Source organism: Juglans microcarpa x Juglans regia, chromosome 7D, assembly GCF_004785595.1.
Source record: "Juglans microcarpa x Juglans regia isolate MS1-56 chromosome 7D, Jm3101_v1.0, whole genome shotgun sequence".
NCBI classification, from domain to species: Eukaryota; Viridiplantae; Streptophyta; class Magnoliopsida; order Fagales; family Juglandaceae; genus Juglans; species Juglans microcarpa x Juglans regia.
Genome location: NC_054606.1, coordinates 15493467 through 15515761, shown reverse-complemented (window position 1 = coordinate 15515761; position 22295 = coordinate 15493467). Strand labels below are relative to the sequence as shown.

Genomic DNA, 22295 nt, shown 5'->3' with positions numbered 1-22295 from the left:
TCAAGTTGAAATAAAAATCACCATATAGATTTTTAGAGCCCAGCATACAGTGAAGCCAGAAAGAACATAAGAATGGCGCAGTTTCGAGCAAAACGGATTAATAATACCACATAATAACACATTGTTGGTCCCCCAATAGGCATTGATGTGAATCTGATCTCAATCACGGGCTCCTGAAACAGACAACAAATAGCCTGCTTATTTCGTTTTTGGTAGACGGATATGGAAAACATTTGAACAAGAGACAAAAATAATCTGCATAGTTGGAAATGGATTGGAGCTCATAAATCCACGGATTGCCGTAAATAAGTAGAATATCTCATGAGAATCCTAGACTGAGTCATGCAAACTGGACAAATCTAATTATGGGATCAATATGAAATTATTTCAAATCTCCAATATCCTAAAACTTCTTTATTTCATGAAGAAGTCTACTCCCCATGAACTTAATAACAAAATAAAAAATAATAATAAATATGGAGGACTAAACATTATCGTAATAAGTGTTTTTCAAACCCATATAAGAAAACAACATGAAAGTCTAGAAATTACCAAGCCAAGTCATTTCGCTGAGAATTTAAGATTAGTCATTATCAAGACTTGTATATGATCCCCTGTTAAATTTTCCACTCTATCCATTTACCTCCAATGTGCAAGCTGCTATCACAACTGTTCTATCCAAGGCTGAGGCATAAATGGGTACTTCTTAGTTGGCAAATACATTTAACCTCACTCGAGCGGTAACTTCTGGGTGAAGCCTCAGCTCAGCAATATATTCTCCCGTTTCCCGGATTTCAGGAAGAGAAACAATTCGCTTGTCCACATCCCTATAGATGAGAGAAACATATCAATTAAACAAACACAAGTCAGTATCAGCTATAGAAACTTGTAGTCCGCTATTTTCTGAACTTTTTATTCATAAACTAATAGGGCAATAAAAAACAGCTAGGGGTTGTGTTGAAACTCAAGAATGAGTTCAAGAAAAGAATGATCGAGTCACCTATAAATTCTAAAGTATCAGTCAGAACAGATTGCAAAATGATAAATGGAGAACTTTGAGATAAACAAAGCTCAGAAGACATTATGCTAAAGCTTGTTCAAACTAGCTTCAACCAAGATTACAGATGAATGCCACTTTGAACATTGATAGACAAAATGAATTGTGCTGCTTTGACCATCCTTCAAGTGAAACTCTTGTTAACAGACTCTGTGTTGGGTGTGTGGAGTGACAGAGCTGGCACATATCTCTTACTTTACTTCTTGATTTATGCTTCCTATATTTATGGCAATTGCCTCTAAATCATAGGATTTCCTCTTTAATTCAAGATCCTCATTCGGGTATATAAATAAGCATATCATTGAAAATTTCAAACTTTGAGATTCCTCTTCCCTCGGCAAATTTCTGTGTTCCTGTCCTTTCTCTTAATTTCATATAATTTCACCATGCAGAGAGCCCTTTTTGGTCCCAATTGGGGTATCGTACACCTCTTTCAAACCACACCTGCTGAATAGAAACCTGCTCTTTCAAAGCACTGGGCTCCTGAAGAAGCACTCGAGTCGCACAGCCTCGGCTATAGTTTAATTTTTTCTCGTCAATCTGGTTTGCAAGTGGCAGTTCTTTCTCTTGTCATTTTCTACGTGCACTTAAGCTCTCTCCCAGAACAGTGGTAATTCATGGTGGAAAAGTAAGTCGATTGGTATATTCAAAATTTCTTTGATCATTTAGCTTCATTGAGTATAAAGAAGGGTTGATGAGCTAATTCTGGATGATTCTAGCAAGTTTCACATTTTTCTGGTCGCCGGTGCACTTAATCTCAATGAAGGTGGTCATGTTACAAGTTTCCTCAAAACAAAAAACTCTCCAATGGGCAAATACAACAAGCTGAAGAACCAGAAAATGGGGCCTCATCGGATCCTGAAACAGATCAACAATACTGTTTATGTTGCTTGATCTTCTTGACGACGTGGGCATCTCCAAGACTTTTAATGCCAAAGATCCTCGAGTATTATCAGCCAAAAGCAAAGTGTTCTTATATTTTAACTACGGCACGATTTTGCAACAAGTAGAATGGACAAGTGTAAAACAGGTTGCAAAAAGATATATTCTGGGAAACAAAGGTCATAAGAGATTTTGCTAAAGCTTGGTCAAAATCTTGATCAACTGTGCTTAGATCAAGATTGAAGTTAATATTGAGGTTGAATGTCATTTCAACCACAGCCACACAAAATGTATTATACCACTAATTCAATCATCATTCGACTGAAGCTCTAGTCAGTCTACAGCACTTCAAGTGCCTCTAGTCAGTCGACTGCAGTTCAAGTGCTGCTTTAACCATTGGAGTGGATAGAGTTGTAGTTAGGGTATTATTTACCTTATCTATCACTATTTTCTGTCAACGGAATTAGCTGGCCATTTAAAGTCAGCAGATTCTATGCCTTGTACTGCTTTGACAGCTATCTTCTATGTTTGTAACTCTTTTATTCTTTCCTTAATTAGGATATACTAGCTGTAGGCTATCTTTAGACAGATCTGTCTATGGTAGTTTAACTGAATTTAAGTGCTGAAGATTAGCTTATATTCTATATATAATGGGAATTCTCCACCGAGAGAAATATACTTTTGCTCAAAGCACTCTAAGTTTACATGGCATCAGAGCCACAATTCTGAATCCTCACGTGTCTCTTGTCCAACTCAACCCTAGTTCAGTCTTTGTTCTTCTCACGTGTCTCTTGTTCTCAAGTCCAACTCAGCCCTAGTTCCCTTGTTCTCGGTTATTCTTGATCAAGTTCTCTCGGCCTCATGTCTTCAGATAAGTTTGACGCCTTCTTGGTTCGTTGATGGTAGCAACCCTGCTCCTGAAAAAAACACAGACAAGGATCAGCACGCCAAGTGGGAGGTCAAGGATGCTCAAATCATGGCGTGGATTCTAGGATCTGTCGAATCCAACATCATCTTGAACCTTCAACCCTTCAAGACTGCAGCCGAGATGTGGACTTACCTGAAGAAGCTCTACAGTCAGTACAACAATGCTCTTCGGTTCCAGCTTGAACATGACTTGGCCAATCTCCAACAGGACAGTCTCTCTATATCTGATTTTTACTCTAGCTTCATGAATCTTTGGGCTGAATATACTGATATAGTCTATGCTACCTTACCTCCCAAAGGTCTTAGTTCTGTTCAACTTGTCCATGAAACTACTAAGAGGGATCAATTTCTCATGAAATTGAGATCTGAATTTGAAGGCACCAGGTCTAATCTTATGAACCGAGAACATGTTCCCTCCTTGAATGCATGCCAATGATTTGTTTCGTGAGGAGCAATGCCTTCTCACTCAAACCACCATGGAACAACGTAGATCCACCTCTATTCCCATGGCTTATGCAGCGCAAGGCAAGCCAAGAGGCAGGTACATGAGCACTGTTCAATGCTTTTGTTGCAAAGGATTTGGCCATTTCGCATCAAACTGTCCCAAACAATTCTGCAACTACTGTAGAAAGGATGGCCATATTATCAAGGAATGCCCTACCCGACCCCCAAGAGATTTGAAACAGCATATACTGCCTTAGTTGCCAGTTCTAGTACTGGTAGTTCTGTGGATACAGCACTTCCAACACAAAGTGCTACTGCTCCTGTTCAACCCGTGACCCTTGAAATGATTCGACAAATGATCATTTCTGCATTCTCCGCTTTAGGACTTTCAAGTAAACCCTTCTCTACATCACCTCCTTGGTACTTTGATTTCAGGGCTTCCCATCATAGGACAAATAATGCTCATTTCCTTACCAAAATAAACAAATATTCTGGAAATCTCAAGATTCATACTGCTGATGGAATTCATTTACCTATCACGGCTACCGGTGATGTTTCTTCTTATCTAACCAATGTCTTTGCCTCTTCTGGTCTAACCACTAATCTTGTTTTTGTCGGTCAATTGGTTGACAATGATTGTAAAGTGGAATTCTCTAAATCTGGTTGTGTTGTGCAGGATCAACAATCAGGGAAGATGATCATGAGGGGGCCTAAAGTAGGACGTCTTTTTCCTCTCCAATTTCCTTTGTATCCTTGTTTCCCTTTGCCCTTTGTCACTTGTAATTCTGCTCATGTTGATTACCGAGCATGGCATAAACGTCTATGACATCCAAACTCTAATGTACTTCATGATTTGCTAAATTCTGGTTTACTTGGGAATAAAGAGTCACCATCTCTTAGTGCAGTTCAATTTTATTGCAATTCTTGTCGACTTGGCAAAAGTAAAACTATGTCATTTCCCACTCACACACCAAAAGTAGTCCAGCCTTTTGATATTATACATAGTGATGTGTGGGGTATGACACCAGTTACTTCTCATGCGAATTACAAGTACTTCGTCACTTTTATTGATGACTATAGTCGGTTCACGTGGATTTATCTCCTGCATTCTAAAGATGAAGTATTTTCTGCTTTGAAGCTCTTTCATGCTCATATTCAGACTCAATTTTCTGCCGATATCAAAATCCTTTCGCTCTAACAATGGGGGTGAGTACATGTCTCATGTGTTTCAGGAATTTTTGCAAACTAATGGCATAATCTCTCAACGGTCTTATCCTTCAACCCCCAACAAAATGGGGTGACTGGAAGAAAGAACCGTCACCTTCTCGATGTTGTCCACACCCTTCTTTTAGAGTCATCTGTGCCCTCTCGGTTCTGGTGTGAAGCTCTCTCCATTGCTGTCCACCTCATCAACAGATTGCCTTCTCCCTCATTGAACCACATCTCTCCTTACACTCGATTATTTGTTCACACTCCAAATTATTCTAACCTTCATACCTTTGGTTGTGTGCTATGTTCATCTTCCTGCACACAAACGCCCAAAACCCACGGCTCAATCAGTCCAATGCGCCTTTCTAGGATATTCTGTACACCAGAAAGGTTTTCTTTGCTATGATCAAAATCTGCGTTGTATTCGAGTTTCTAGAAATGTGATCTTTCTAGAAAACCAGTATTTTTTCTCCACTCACAACGATCCCTTTCTCCTTCATTTTCTGTTTTTCCCTCGTTTACTAACTCTTCTACAGGTCCCATACCTTCTAAGCCTCTCCGAGTGTATCAGCGAGGCTCCTCCGCCACATCAAATAAGACTTCTGCCCCTCAAGAGTCCCCTCAACTTCATTCCCCGACTGCTGATACACAGTATTCGGGTTCGTAGACCTCCAGATAGGTTTGGTTTCACCCCTCTTTTATTCTTGACAGCCACCTTGTCTTCTACTCCTATTCCCTCGTCTTATAAACAGACAATGGAGCCTGAGTGTTGGCGGAAAGCTATTGAAACAGAACTTCTCGCACTTGAAGAAAACCAGACCTAGGATGTTGTTCCATGCCCCCCATCCGTGAAGCCCCTTGGCAGTAAATTGGTGTTTTCTATCAAGCTTCATTCCGATGGTTTCGATGGATCCATAGACCGTCACAAGGCTCGGTTGGTGGTTATTGGCAACAAGCAAGAGTATGGCCTAGACTACGATGAAACCTTTGCACCGGTAGCCAAGATGCCCACCGTGCGAACCATACTAGCTCTTGTTGCATCTCAATCATGGTCCTTACATCAAATGGACATTAAGAACGCATTCCTACATGGAGATTTCAAGGAGGAAGTTTACATGAAACTTCCCTTTGGTATGCTTACTTCCTCACCTAATGATGTTTGCAAACTAAAACACTCTTTGTATGGTTTGAAGCAGGCACCAAGTGTATGGTTTGAAAAGTTTCGATCCACTCTCCTTGGCTTTTCCTTCACTCAAAGACAGTATGACTCCTCCCTTTTTCTACAAAGGACATCTAAGGGCATAGTTGTTCTCCTTGTTTATGTGGACGATATCGTTGTCACTGGTTCTGATATGGAGGCCATCTCTAAGATTCAGAAATTATTGCATTCTACTTTCCACATGAAAGACCTTGGCCAGCTCACAGGTGCATCATCGGCCTCAAGGTATCTTCTTGAATCAACACAAGTATATTCAAGATCTGATTCAGTTAGCCAGACTCACAAACACTACTTCAGTTGACACCCCCATGGAACTTAATGTGAAGAATTGACGTGACGAAGGGGAGCTTCTTGAGGATCCAACTTTCTATCAGAAGCTGGTTGGTAGTCTTATCTATCTAACCGTCACCCAACCTGTAAAATACGAACCCAAATAGGACTTAAGATCAGTTTTTTATTTTATTTTATTTTTTAAATTATTATTTATCTATTTTGATTTTTATTCTTATTATTTTCGAAATTTGACAACTAATCAAATTAAAAGGGTTTGTAATTCATTAGGAAGTTTCCTTATCGACATAGTTATCCCTTAGTTTCCAATTTAAATAGATTCCTAGATTTAAACCAATACCCAACTTCAAACCTTAGCATATCTCCTGAGGACTCATGCCACTTCCCTCCCCATCGTCTATAAGAATCCCACGAGTCCTCAGAATTAATCACACAAGAAATCTGGTTTACACAGAAAAAACTCACTCGCACATCCCTATGTTTTTGCCCAGCCACCGTTGACCACCAAAAAGGACGTCAGGGCACCACCACGCTGCCCAGAAATCGCCGACCAGCCTAACCCTGTCAAACCCACTCCTTTCCGATAAGCCCACTTTTTTCCGCCACCCTCCCCTCTCTCTATTTCGTCAGGACGTAGGTTGGGCTGGGTTTATTTTTCAGAAAACACTCTGGTAGTCGTTTTAATGGGCTTAGCTTTTAATTGAATAAATATATGGGGCATAGAATTATTTTTTTTCCAGAAAAGATTTAAGGAATTTAAGGTTGTGTAGTGTTGGATTAGTGCTACATGTGTAAGAAGAATGGAGAATCTATGGACCATCTCTTACTACACTATGAGGTAACAAGAGCGTTGTGGGATGAGATCTTTCAAAGGGTTGATGTTGCTTGGGTTATGCCTATGAGGGTGGTGGATTTGTTGGGATGTTGGACAAAGTTGCAAGGGTGTCATCAAGTGGCAGCAGTGTGGAAGACGATTCCATTGTGCATTATGAAGTGTATTTGGACGGAAAGGAAAGTGCGTTGCTTTGAAGATAAGAAACGAACAATGGCCGAGTTGAAGAATTTTTTTCTCCACACTCTAATGTGTTGGTTTTCCACTATTGTATTGCATGGGGACAATATTCAGGATTTCTTGTATTTAATTTATCGTTTTTAGAATGTATTTAGGAGCACTTATGTATACTTCCTGTGTACAAGGGCTATGCCTATTTCATTCATATATATAATATCTATCTTTTACTGATAAAAGAAAAAAAGTATACCATTGAGCCTATTATTTTAGTAATATTCCAATTGACCATTTAAATATGATTTTCAATTTTATGTATTAATCTTAGTGTAATTGAATATGATTAAATTATCTCTATTGTATGATTTTAAGTAATTAGAATACTAGACATGTTCACTAAGAAATTAGTAACATCTATAGTACCTCGTATAGGCAACGCGCTACAAAGTGGGAATCAGGAAGTAGCGCTAAGAGGTAAGTAGGATGATCATAATTGCATGTGTACTATAAATATTATAATTATGTAGGAAAATGTGATGGTTACCTACGTTACGCTATGACCCAAGTCAAGGTTAGACCCCTTTCACGATCTTCGATGAATTATGATGATATACTTGTAAGTGAGCCTATGTATGTTATGCTTATATAGATTGTAGTTTGGTGGATTGAATGTTATTAAAATCACATGAATGCTATGTAATGTTCACGTAGTATTCAAGTCACGTATGCCATGTAATGTTCATGTAGTAGTTTGATAACGTATGCCATGTAATGTTTATGTAGTAATTAGATCATGTATGCAATGTAATGTTCATGTAGTACTTAGATCATGTATACCATGGAATGTTATAAAATGTTTAGATCATGTTGTGCCAGGTCATGTTATGTTATGCCGTGATTAAGAATATGACATGCTAAAGAAGTTCATGAAGTTCAATAAAGTTCTCATGCATTAAGAAAGATAAGATGATAAGCGGTGCCACGGACCCAAGCGTGGTTCACCACAAGTTGAGTAAAACAAGGACTCACGCGCGTTTCACTCCATGTTATGACACGATATACAAGTTAAGTGAAACACGAACTCAAGCATGTTTCACTCCATGTTATGACACGATATGCAAGTTAAGTGAAACACGGACTCAAGCGTGTTTCACTCCATGTTATGACAAGTTATGCAACATTAAGTGAAATACAGTGTAACAACCCAATCCTAAGATTAGGCCATAAGATAGGTTTTATGTATTGTTCATATTATTATTATTTTTTTTTTGGATTTTACATTTATTTATTTTACTTCTATTATCATCTTAGAAAATATGCTAACAGTAAATTAGTGATTTCCTGAGGAGTCACGTCGTTTCTATTAGTTTTCATATTAGATTAGTTTCCTAGTTTGAAACCACAACTTGATTCCTCAAAATCCTCTCAGAACCCGTATCCTCGTAGGAATAATTTCCAAGTGTAGCAAACTTCAAACGTCGCATATCTTCTGAGGAGTCACGTCGTTTCCCTCCCCCATCATCTATAAAATCTCACATAAACCCACTGTTTTAAACACACTAAAATACCCAGATGAACAACAATTTCGCATAAGCCTTAGTTTCTGCCCAACCGCCGCCGACCACCATAGGATGTTGGAGCACCACCCACGGTGCCAGAAACTGTCGGCCAGCCCAACCCCGTCGAGCCCACTCCCTTCCGGTAAGCCCATCGCCGTCAGCCACCATTTTCTCTCCCTAGTGTTTTTCGGTTTGATGGTTCTCTCTCTAAACTCTCTCTCTCTCTCTCCCTCTCTCGGTGTCGCACCGCCATAGGGACCCCCCCAGTTGCGTCGCCGGTCACTCCCAGCCACCCAAAGCCGCCGTCGCACTCAGTCCCTCTCTCGGTGAGTTGCCTTCCGTCGCACGATGCTCCTCTCAGAGCATTTCTTTCTCAGCCCTTAAGGCTTTTACTTTACTGATATTAGAATGGGCTATGGGCCTTAAGCCTTTTAGCCCGGAGCCTTATAAACTTGAAGAGGGCCTATTATCTACACGGGCCATGTTTTAAGCTGGACCCAATCTTACAAAAACTGTTTTATGGTTTAAAGTGGGCTAGTGGTGCTCTACAAAAACATGTTTTAGTATTTTATTGGGTTGGTTATATTCTCAGAAAAACATTACTTTTACATGGACTTTATCTACTTGAATAATTAAGAGCCTATAGACAATTTTTATAAAAAGGTATTTAAAGGATTTTAAAGTATATTATAGAGCCTATTATTTTAGTTAAATTCCATTATACATATTTAATTACGTAGAGCATTACGACACGTTTTGCTAGGAAATTAGTAACACCTAGTACCTCCTATAGGTAACGCGCTACAAGTTGAAAATCAGGAAGCATCGCTAAGAGGTAAATAGTATGATCATACAAATACACGCATACTGTGAATATGATTGTTATTATTGTTATGTATACATATTATTGTTATGTATAAAAATATGATGTGCTTATAATGGTTATTTACGTTACGCTAAGAGACAAGTCAAGGTTAGATTCCTTTCACGATCTTGATGAAATATGAGATTATGCTTGAATGAATGAATTTGTTTGATTGATTGAATGTTACTACTGAGATCATATAAAAGTCATGAGATGTTCATGTAGTAATTCAAGTCAAGTATGCCATGTAATAGAATAGCCAGATTATGCAAGTCATGCTCATGTAATACTTAGATCATGTATGCCATGTAGTACTTAGATCATGTATGCCATATTCATATAGTACTTAGATCATGTGTGCCATGGAATGTTATAAAATGTTCAGATCATGTTATGATTATGTCATGTTATGCTATGCCAAGTACAAGAATATGCTATGTTAAGGAAGTTCATGAAGCTTAATGAATTCTCATTGCTCATGTAATACTTAGATCATGTATGCCATGTAGTACTTAGATTATGTATGTCATGTTCATATAGTACTTAGATCATGTATGCCATGGAATGTCATATAATGTTCAGATCATGTTATGTTATGTCATGTTATGTTATGTTATGTACAAGAAAATGTCATGTTATGCTATGCCATGTACAAGAAAATGCCATGTTAAGAAAATTCATGAAGCCTAATGGATTCTCATGCATTAAGAAACATAAGAAGTTTTAAGACAGTGCCACGGACTCAAACGTGGTTAACCACAAGTTAAGTGAAACACGGACCCAAGCGTGTTTCACTCCATGTTATTCAGATAAGTGAAACACGGATCCAAACGTGTTTTACTCTATGTTATTCAGTTAAGTGAAACACGAACCCAAGCGTGTTTCACTCCATGATTCAGTTAAGTGGAACACGAACTGTGAAACACGGACCCAAGCGTGTTTCACTCCATGTTATTCAGATAAGTGAAACACGGACCCAAGCGTGTTTCACTCTATGATTCAGTTAAGTGAAACACGGACCCAAGCGTGTTTCATTCCATGTTAAAACAAGTTATTATGCATTCATGTTACATATTTACCATGATTATGTATGCTTCCGCTCATGTTAATGATAAATATATATATATATATATATATATATACCATGTGAATTTGTGATGATATGTATACGTATGCAAAGTTTTCATAAAGTTATGTTATATGTATGATTGTGAATCTGTGATGGTGTAAATATGTTGTGAAGAGTCTTCAGAAATTAAGTCCATGCTAGGCCAGATTATATTTTACGGTATGATGTGCTACTTACTGAGTATTCGACTCATTTTTGTTTGTCTTCTTGTTTTCTTCCATGTTTAATTCTCGCAGATGGTGTCTATAATGACGCAGAGCTGGATGGCCAGGAATAAACCTAGTATAAAGACTTAGGAAGGAATAAGTGATATTCACACAAGAATTAGATTTCTTTTATGTCACTCATAGGATTAGTTTAGGTATGTTCTTTTACGTTACGTTCAGTTTTCGAAACAATCATGTTCAATTCAGTTTTAATATTTTTTATGAATTTCAATAAATGAGGTATTTCAGGATATGAATCTCTTTCCCGGGCATTATGTTATGAATGTTAGTAATATCTCTATCCTATGGGAAGGAGGTGTTACATACAGACTCAAGCGTGTTTCATTACAAGATAAGTTATGCCGTATCATAGACTCAATCGTGGTTTACCATATGTAATAAGTGAAAGACAAAATGAACAAGCCATGTATGATTGTTAGGAAGCACATGTAATCAGTCATTTATACAATCACGTTACATGTTTGCCATGACTATGTATGATTCCGCTCATGTTAATGATAATGATTAAATACACTATGTAAATCTATGATGATATATGTATGTTATGAAGAGTCTTCAAAAATTAAGTCTATGTCAAGCTGAGTCATGTTTACGGTATGATGTGCTACATACTAAGTATTCGACTCATTTTTGTTTGTCTTTCTATTTTCTTCTATGTTTAATTCTCACAGATGGTGATTATGATGATGCAGAGCTGGATGGCCAGAAGTAGATCTAGTACAAAGACTTAGAAAGAAGTAAGTGTTATTCACACAAGAATTAGATTTCTATTATGTTATTTGAATACAAGTCATTCGTAGGACTAGTTTATGTTCTTTTTACTTTACGTTCAATTTCAAGACAATTATGTTCAGTCCAGTTTTAATGTTTTTGATGCTTTCCGATAAAAGAGGTATTTCAAAATTTTGTCTCTTCACCGGGCATCATGTTATGAATGTTCGTAATATTCCTAACTATGGGAAGGGGTGTTACACGACCGAACATCTCTTATGTTGTCCACACCATCAGCAAGTTCATGCAAGCCCCTCGACATCTCCACCTATCCGCAGACATGGTGGCACACCTTGGCACACCATGTCTGCTGCATTCTCCAAGATCATTTGGCTGCATGGTCTCCTCACAGAGCTTGGTTTCTCCCAAGTTCAACCTACTCCTATACAATGCTGACAGCACTAGTTGCTGCCAACTCTGTCTACCACGAACGCACAAAGCACATAAAGGTTGACTGCCACTCCATTCGGGAGGCCTATGACCACCAGAGTATCACCCTCCCACATATCTCCACTACTCTACAAATCGGGGATATCTTCACCAAATTCATGACATGTCAGCTCCATAATTTCCTTGTTAGCAAATTGATGCTTGTAGATTTACCAGCATCAATTTGAGGGGGGATGCCAATGGAATTAACTGGCCATTTAAAGTCAGCAGATTCTATGTCTTGTACAGCTTCGACAGCTATCTTCTGTAAATCTTCTATTCCTTCCTTAATTAGGATATACTAGTTGTAGGCTATCTTTAGACAGATCTGTATATGGTAGTTTAGTTGATTTTAAGGGTTGAAGATCAGCTTGTATTCTATATATAATGGGAATTCTCCACCGAGAGAAATATATTTTTGCTCAAAGCTCTCTAAGTTTACATTTTCAAGGTTTTTCAGTCATTTTGCTTATTTTAAGGCTTTAAGGTTTCAAAATCATACATAATTTGTTTTGAGAAGAGCCTCCATCATCAAATAGAAATCATTATATGCTTTCTTGTGCTTTCACTCTCCTTGTGGATTCAAGGAATCACACAAAACACTTGTTCTACTTTTCTTTACCCACTTTCCACTACATCAATAATAATTAAACAATGAGAAAATTTATTGATAGGAAACAAGGGATTTTTCTCAGTATTCCCTTTTTTACACTTTCTTTGTACTTTCTTTGTACTTGTTTTGCTCTTATTAAGAAGAGTTATTATGTACAAAAAAGAATTAGCAGTATTTGTACATAATTAACAAAACACCAAAACTTGTGTAAGGCAAAAGATCACATCAATGTAGGAATTGGTGAAGACAAATATTATAATGTCAGTATAGACAGTACCTCCGAAGTTGAGCCTTAATTATGTCAACTAGATCCTGAGCAGTAACACTGCCAAAACAATTTTGCATCCGTCAATAACCAAAAAATATATTATTTTTTTATAGGTGCCAAAAAAAAGATTGTACAAGTGTTAATACCAAAACAGATCTAATTCACCTTCCAAATATTTGTTTCCCCTTCCCGCCTTTGCGCTTTACCTTAAAAGCTCCAACTGTTTCAAAGATCAGAGCAAGCTGTTGTGCCTCATCTTTTACCTGAAGAAATATGATATTATCTAATTAAATGGTGTAGGGCACATAAAAAGAATAGAGGAAAAAAAAACTGTGACAAGGTTTTACTAGAAAAGAAGAACAGAATAGAACAAAATTGTAATAAAAAAACTATAGGACATTTGAGCACTATATTGAAATAATCATAATTTATAAGAATATAGCCAAGGTTTAAGAGATACTGGATCTTTTAGTAAGCAACTGGAACCAGCAATGCTGTTTTTCTAGCCAAATAAAGGAAACAGAAAACAGGATTCTAAAATTGCTAGAACGCATGTCAAAGGTACGCAGTGTATTTAAGCTGGCATTTATCACAGGACTATTATATCAGTAACGCACAGACTATAATGAAGGAATTTTTTTCTGCAAAGTGCTTGTAGCTCCAGATCAACATCTGCAAGCGCACTTAACCTAGAAACAATTTGAGCAGAGGTCAATAAAATAATTTTTTTCTGAGCCAAATCAGAAGTAGTTCCCATGAGGGATGTTTCTAGCGTGGAGTATATGGCCTCCATTTTAGGATGCAAGATATCTCACTTGCCAATGTAATATCTTGACCTCCCTTTGAGTGCTCCGTGCAAATTGAAACCAATTTGGGATGACGCGTTAGAGAAAATGGAGTGAAATTGGCTAGTTAGAAGATGTATTTATCCAAAGGAAATAGGGTCACTTTAATAAAAGTACCCTTTCCAACTTCTACCTACTTTTTTTTTTTTTTTTTTGATGTTGCAGGACCCTTCGGACCCACCCCTGCAGAGTAAACCTCGATCTCGTGCAAGGCACCCTTGAAAGTTTCCCTACACAGAACTGGTTAAATCGCTGGCTTTTCACCAAGGGGTGTGGCCCCAAAAGATTGTTTGCACCCATAAGGTGTTGAACCTTAGACCTTGAAGGGAGTGATATACCAAGACCAAGGCCACCACTTGGGCCAACCCCTTGGGGTTAACTTCTACCTCTACTAACTTCCTACCATTATTTCTGCTCCCCACCAAGGTGCTCCACCAAGGTGGCTCATCGCATCAATTTCTTAAGGGGGCGGATGAAAGATGGGCTTAAATTTCACTTGCTAAAATGGCCACAATATGCATCCCACTTCTCCTTTGGAAAGGGTACTTTTATTAACAAGGCTTTGTTGGGCAAATGGCTTTGGAGATACCACCAAGAATGGGGGCCTTAATGGAGAATCTTCAGAGACTTGAAGCACAGTGAAGCATGGGGAGGATGCTTTGAAAGCACAGAAGAAGAGTATGGGATAGATATTTTAGAAATACCTGCTTTGAAGTGCGTGACGAATCCAAAATCCAATTTTGGCATGACATATGGTGTGGTAACAAGGCACTCAAGGAAGTTATCTAAAATTCTATGGTATAACAAGAACGAAAGAAGCCTTGATTGCAGACCTCTTGCTTCTATCCAATGGTACTCCCCAGTCCCCAATGGAAAGTTACATTTTTCATAGATGTACAAGATTGAGAAGTTGAAAAATTTTTAGAGTTTTATGAACTAGTATACTCTACTCACATGAGTAAAGGAAGATTATTTTAGGGCCCATTAGCCCGTACGTATTATTTGAGGATCTAGTATTGAGGAGATAGGATTATATATGAAATTATGGACCTAGATTCAAAATGGAGTAGGTTTGGCCCATTAGGCCGATATATAGATGGATAAGGCCAAGTATTTTCTAGCCAAAGCCCATTTGATTTTTGGCTTTTAAATTCGTGATAATTGGAAATCAGCCCCATTTATGACTCCTATATGGATCCAAAGAATAGCAACATATTTACCCTAGAACTCCTAGCCATTAGGATAGAACCCCTAATGTTCTTCAAGAAAACCAATCCCTAACCCTAGATAACTGCTGCAATTTCAGGAGATTGAAAAAAAAACCAGCCACACCCTATCAAGTCCAACCATCTTCCAGCAACTTCAAGTAGGTGGTTATTGATGCATTTGTTATCAATAGAAGCAAAGAGGTAAGTAGCATGATCATACCTTTACATGTATGGTAAAACAATGTTTCTTTTTAAGTATTATCTATGTATTGCCCTTTATTGAAAGCCCCTTTTTACATATCAAGTTATGATGAAAGTGATTTTGGAATGTCATGTTAATGTGTTTTACATGCATCATGATATGATTTCATTTATGATTATGATAAGCTATGTCATTATGTGTTCTACATGCATCATGATTAGAAAGATAAAAGACAAGTTATGAAAGAAGCTTTAAGAATAGCCATAAGAGATGCATGGTATCAATGCAGTTATGGGTAGATTTGCAAGTCATGGACTTAAATGTAGTCCACCATAATATGTTATGATAAGTTAAGCAGTTCCCCTTGTGGCCACAAGAAGGGGAACCGGTGCACAACCCTGCACATGGGGGTTAAGATGTGTTGGCCATTAAATAAAGGGAAAGACAAGTTTAATGAGTTATGCATAGCACATGTTACATGTTTATGTTAGTATTATAAGTATTGAGTATGCACGCCTTTCAAGGAAACCCTATGTTTATTGTGTTTACTGTATAATATACTACTTATTGAGTAATTGTCTCATTTTGGTTGTTTGTTTATTGTTTTATGTTTTTAAAATGTCTAGTAAAGATTGCGGGAAACTCCTTGCCGGGGCATGTGCTCCCCCAAAATTAGTCGGGACGCTGTTCTCGAACAACCGGTGCCAATAAAAAAAATGTCCAAGTAAAGAAGATAGTATTGATGAGCTGATGACCAAGCATGGATCATGTGTCAAGGGATTTTCAGACTTAGGCCTCGTTTGGTTACACAGATGAGATAAGATGAAATGAAAGTTGAATAAAATATTATTAGAATATAATTTTTTAATTTTTTTTTTTTTTTAGATTTGAAAAGGTTGAATTGTTTATTATATTTTGTTTGGGAGTTTGAAGAAATTATAATGATTAGATGAAATAAGATGAAATGAGTTAAGATGGTTTATGAAAACAAACCAGCCCTTACTTTATAGTGTTCTTTTTTTCACAAAAATGTCAATTTTAAATTTTCTTGCTTTGGATTATATTCTTATGTTTTTTTTTTTTTTTTTTTTTTTTTGGGGAATTTATTTTTTGATAAACTGGGTATTTTTATCAAGTTGGGTCTCTTTACCTAGGTATTTTTATCAAGTTGGGTCTCTTTACCGGGCATAGTTACAAAAGCACGTAACACTCCTAACCTACAACAAGGGGTGTTACAACCATCCGCTCTCTCTACCAAGCCATGAATTAGCATTATGCAAATCCATTCCCATGGAAGAATATTTGGAAAACAAGGGAACCCCTACAAGCAATCTTCTTTGTACAGACAGCTTCCTTGGGAAAAATTCTCGCAATAGAAAATTTAAGGAAACACTGAATCATTGTCATGGATTGTTGTTGTATGTGCAAAAAGAGTGGGGTGTTTGTTGATGATCTACTACATTGTGAGATTGTCATTACCTTTATGAAATGAATTCTTTGCTTGGGTGAGACTAGCTTGGGTGATGCCGAGAAATATAATCGATCTACTAGCTTCTTAGAAAGGCCTTCAAGGAAATTTCCACATTGCAGCAATATGGAAGTTGGTCCCAATATACCTATGGTGGTGGTTTTGGTGGCAGAGGAACAAAAGAAGCTTCGAAGATGGAGAGTGGTCCATGGATGAGCTTAGAAATTTATTTTTCAGTACATTACTTCATTGGTCTGTTGTAACTAATTTTAAAGGAATGAACGTTCACGAATTTCTTGTATGACTAAATAGCATGCATAGGCGATGCTTTTATATATGTTACATATACTTGGGCTTTTGCCTATTCTTATGATCAATTAAAATTTTTTTTACCAATAAAAACAAATTATGAGTAAACATCAACAGATTAATGTTATGATCATGAAACTAGTTATAAGGGTACTTATCAAAAAAGAAACTAGTTATATAAGGTATAACTTGAGCCATTTCACTTTCAAGGAAGCATATGGATAAAACAAATGTTTAACTCAGTTACCCGCTTTTTCTCAGCCTCAATTCTCTCCTCTTCCATTCGCATTTCCCTGTAAAAAGAATGAATGAATAAATTTAGGAAAATTATCTGAGAATAAAAAGATAGATAAGTTCTTCCAAGAATACGATATTACATTCAATGACATGTCTCTTCAATCACTATTTGTCCCCTAACATGTGTTAATGCTCTATACAGATAGAGTCACACTACATATTTTCTCTGAAAAAAATTTCTGCTTTTCCATGCTCTTGGTGAGTATTTTATATTCTTAGATGTTTAAAAAATGTGGCATTGCCAACATAACTAGAGCGTAACCATGGGTGACATTCTTTTATATGTAATTATAAGTGATTTTGACCTTGGAGGCTGGGAAAAGTATGTGGTCAGTATGGCAAGTTCAGAAGGAACATTAGGATCTGAATCCTAAAAATGACAAGCTCTCCAAAGTTATCAGGAAGGTTGAAAGTATGTGATCACTTAAACAAGATTAGATATTTTAAACAGATCATCAAGTAGAATGCCTTGAGATGTTGCTGCTCATTGCGTCCTTCAGTGCATTTAGAAGAAAATTATAATTGAAAAAAATGCACTCCCTGCTTTTGAATGTTTTGAAATCTTTGGAGAGCATGTCATTTTTTTATGTGTTAAGAGTACTTGTGCACATTGACCATTAATAGTTTTTTAAGGATAATCATTTACAAGTTCCCGAAACATCAAATGCTTCAGTTTACATGGATAATACTATAAGTCATTTTTTAAGAAAGTTCTACCATTAAAACCTTAGACCACCAGGAAATCCTCCATATCCAATACTGTACTTTCATCCCCATGTGGTGGAGTAATCCCTAGATATCTATGGCTTAATGGAGATTCTTTGTTTTTGTGGATGCTGCAGTTGCATTGTCATAAGAACAAAATAACAAAAAGAGAAGAAAAAAATGGTTTTAATAACTTATAGGTTGGGGAAGATAGATGTGGTTAACGTTGATGAGGGTAGTAGTGTGACCAGAATTCTATGGCATAGCAAGAATGAAAGAAGCCTCAATTGCAAACCTCTTAATTCTTTCTAAAGGTACTCCCCAATGGAATGTTACATTCTTTACAGATGCACAAGATTGGGAAGTTGATGCTTTCTCAGAGTTCTATGATCTAGTATACTCTCTACCCATATAATGAAGGGAGTTGAAGACAAGATCTTTTGGCGCCCTTCTAAGAAAGGGAAGTTCACAGTTTGCTCCTACTATCATGCCATGATCACACATAATACAAATCCATTTCCATGGAAGAGTATTTGGAAGACAAAAGGACCCCTGAAGGCAAATGTTGTATGGACAGCCTCATTAGGGAAGATCCTCACAACAAACAATCTACGGAAATGCCACATCAGTCATGGATTGGTGTTGTTACGTGCAAAAGGAGTGGAGAATCCGTAGATCATCTATTATGTCATTGTGAGATTGCTATGACCTTGTGGAATGACTTCTTTGCTCGGGTGGGATTAGCTTGGGTGATGCTGTAAAGGGTAATCAACCTCCTAGCTTCTTTGTTAGGTATCCAGGGTAACCCTCAAATTGCAAAAGTGTAGAAGATGGTCCCAATTTTTCTATGGTGGTGTATTTGGAGGGAGAGGAATGCAAGAAGCTTTGAAGATCGAGAGTGGCCAATGGATGCGCTTAGAAGTTTATTTTTCAATACTTTACTCCATTGGTCAGTTGTAATTGATTTCAATGGAATGTCTTTTCATGACTTCCTAGTATCGCAAAACTTGCATGCATAGGCGACAATCTTGTATATTACCTGTACAATGGGGCCTTTGTCTATTTTATGCTCAATAAAATTTTGTTTATCGATAAAAAAAAAAAAAAACCAGTGTTGGCACTAGTTTTCAGCAGGTTGTGATAGAGATTGGGTGGTGGTGAGGCAGTAAAGAAAGTTGCAATGTCGATAATGCAAAGTCTTATGGAAATGCGAATACAAGCATTGTTCAGCACAAGATGATGACTAATAGTAGCCTTGGTGGAATAACATCTAGTGTTTGTGGACAATGAAGATGCTCATGTTAGCTGAACAGGAGATCATATAGCTAAAGATGATTATGGTAATTCCATAGGCACTACTAGAGGGGGTCATTGTAGCAAATTATGCAGGCAGCACATTTATGGGTTGTCTTCAGGAATAATGAAAGGTAATGTACTATTGTGTTTTAGTCAGCACTCAGCAGGTGGTTGTCAGCAACTATGGAGGTTGCTAGCAGAGATGAGGAAGAAGCAACCATGTCCATTGAATCATTTATCTTGATTTCCTACAACTCTTACATTTTGGGAAGAGTTTTAGCAAATGCTGGCATAAAGTTAACTGCCAGACACAAAATGGCAAAAATTGACAAGAAAAAAAAATCTTTCCACCTTCCGACTCCCTCTATCATAAGCATAATATATCATTTTCGGAATTGTATAGATGCCCAGGAGTGCAATCAGCATTCACAATCTGCATTGACATTTAATCAAACTATAACTCCAAATCCAAGACAAATCTTACTCGTATCAGCTATAGACATCCCTTGTAGTTTCTACTTACTCTAGATATGGCCTATTAGCATGTGGTACACTTTCTACTTGAAAATTTTCCCCAGTTACGAGACCTAGGCTCCTTAAACTTGTTGCATTTTATCATCACATTATCATCAAACACTTTTGAAATGAAACCCTGGCAGACCAAACCATCAGTGTTCCTCCTGAATTGGGCATGTGAGAGATAACGAAACCAACACAATGTAAAGATAAGATGGTTCAGTACACATTACTTGATCAGACTGGAAGTGACAATCTGAGCCTTGCCCATGGGTAGAAGATAATTTCTGTAATACCCAGCCTTCACGTCAAGCAGCTGCCCCTTCTTTCCCAGGTCTGTCACGTCTTCCTTCAATATTATCTGACCCCTCCCACATCAGCACTCAATTATAACGCTATTACTGACACTTACTTCAATGTCTTTTACATTTTCTATTAAGTTTTGTTGCTAATAAAAATGTATGGAAAGAGAAGCTAAATCGTGAATAATGTATTTTTAGTTTTCTTTTCCTTCACGTTCCCAGCAGCCAAACAATGTCGAACACACATTAAAGGTGCTGGAATGTAAAGAATAATAGCACAAACCATTTCGTTTTTAAAAAGATGAAATATATATCTACCTTGCGGGTCTTGATGGCTTTCTTCTGAGCCAAAACCACCAGGGCTGTTCTTCTGTCCGGTAGTTTAGTGGCTTCATTCAAGTTTCCTCCGAAGCTATGTAACCACGAAGAAGAACTCCATGATAGAGCCGAAGCTGTGGATGCCATTGTCGCCCGTCTTTCTCTGTCTCCAATTGGTGTTTATGATCTTATCCCCTTGGTTACACATATAGACAAGACCGGGGGATGGCTATATATTTTGCTTTCAACATTTTGACCTCCTTCAAAGACAGAAACGACAATGTTTTGTACCTTTTAAGTTTTGAATTACACTATTGCCCTCGTAACTCAGGGCTGGTTTCGATTCAGACATGTCATGCAGATAAAATTGAAAAAAATATTTTAGAATATTATTATTATTTTATAATTTAAAAAATTTATATTATTTATTATATTTTATATAAAAATTTGAATAACTTATAATAATAAAATAAGATAAAATATTTTTCAAATCTAAACGTAGCGTTAAGGCCAGGGTGCACCGTTCAGCGAGTCTTTCACGCAAACAGTATATTTAGTTCAAGTTTTGAGTGAGGATGGCCTTCCTTTAATTAAATTTTATCTAAAAATATTAGTTAAAAGGTGGAAAATAATCTTTTCTTCTTTCAAAATTTTTCATAATTTTATTTTTAAATATTATTTAAATATAAATATTTTTTAATTTTAATTTTTCAATTTTTTTCATCTAATTATTATCAAATTATTATAATTTTTCAAACTTTTAAACAAAACACAAAAAATAATTCAACTTTTTCAAATAAAAAAATTATTAAAAAATTAAATTTAAATAATATTTTAATTTTATAATTTTTTATTAATTTTTTTCCTTTTCAAAAACTCGATAAAATATTTTAATTCAAATTATTTCACTCCTATTAACATATTTCTTAAAAATAATTCTTCTCTATTCATCCCACACCCCACACCCAAAAAGGAAAAAATTAAAAAAAAAAACTGTCAAGTATAGAGTATGGGGTGAATAATAACTGGTGTATAACAAATCTCATTTCCTAAATCAATAATGTTACTAGATAGGGCTGTGCAAAATTCTGAAAATTCTAACTCCGCTCGACATCTGCTCTGATTCTAACTCCGACAGAGTCGGAGTGGTCGGAAATCGAAGTCGGAGTTCAGAGTAGCTCCGAATAGGGCGACTCCAATTTTTTTAAAAAAATTAAACGACGTCGTAATGTGGAACGCCGTCGTTTCATCACACGGGGGGTCCAAAACGCAGGACCCCCGTCCCTTCTTCCTTCTTCCTTCTCTCAAGTCTTATGTATGAACTAGTGAACCTTGACCTCGCCACCTCGTTCCCTCTCTATTGCCGTCATTCCTCTTTGCTCATCCGTAGTGCGTGACTTCAATCCGAGCTTCAGCCTCCATTCAACTTCAGCCTACGGTGAGAGTACCTGATTCCGAGCCCTAAAATTAAATCAAGCAATTTAATTTTATGTACACGTCTCTTCCGTTACTCATAGCATGCACGTCTAAGTATTTTGTTGTGATTCTTGCGAATTTTTTTTATAAATTTGTAGTAAGTAAATGTGTTTGATAAAATGTGTAATGTGTTTGTAAGTTGTGTTGTATGCATGCAATGTGTTTGATAAAATATGTAAGAGATGTTACTCCTTCAAAAATCAATGTGTTTGAAATTTTTCTCTTCTTTCTCTAAAATTAGACAGATTCTCCTTAAAGCAATGCATTGTATGCATGCAATGTTTTTGATCTATTTACTGAGTGTTGTAGACAAATTAGATAGATTCTCCTTAATTTTTTTTTTCGTGCTTTGGAAAGAAATTCTTCGAATCAAAGACACTACTTGTATCAAGTTCTAATTCAAACCATATCCATTCGTGGATTTTAATTCCATTGCAATCATAAAAATGAACTG

At 36.9% G+C, this 22295-nt stretch overlaps 1 protein-coding gene across 2 annotated transcripts; it reads right to left on the bottom strand.

Annotated features, from left to right (window-relative positions):
• Positions 1 to 20584, bottom strand: LOC121239628 (50S ribosomal protein L9, chloroplastic). 2 transcript variants are annotated; one of them, XR_005935329.1, is made up of 7 exons: positions 20366 to 20584; positions 19979 to 20106; positions 17179 to 17224; positions 13065 to 13162; positions 12909 to 12956; positions 644 to 827; positions 1 to 173 (listed from the first exon to the last, which is right to left on the bottom strand). XR_005935329.1 is itself a non-coding variant. In XM_041136907.1 (6 exons), the coding sequence occupies exons 1-6, from the start codon at positions 20510 to 20512 to the stop codon at positions 707 to 709; spliced, it is 588 nt and encodes a 195-aa protein (XP_040992841.1). In that variant the 5' UTR covers positions 20513 to 20584; the 3' UTR covers positions 456 to 706. The 2 variants fall into 2 exon arrangements, 1 of the variants encoding a protein (XP_040992841.1); XM_041136907.1 differs by lacking the exon at positions 1 to 173 and having other exon boundaries at positions 456 to 827.
• Between the last annotated feature and the right edge of the window lie 1711 nt (positions 20585 to 22295).

Coding starts and splice junctions, on each gene's coding strand:
- LOC121239628 (XM_041136907.1), bottom strand. CDS start 20,512: ATGGCATCCACAGCTTCGGCTCTATCATGGAGTTCTTCTTCGTGGTTA. Junction 20,107..20,365: donor AAGCCATCAAGACCCGCAAG/GTAGATATATAT, acceptor GGGAGGGGTCAG/ATAATATTGAAGGAAGACGT. Junction 13,163..17,178: donor TTGAGGCTGAGAAAAAGCGG/GTAACTGAGTTA, acceptor ATATTTCTTCAG/GTAAAAGATGAGGCACAACA.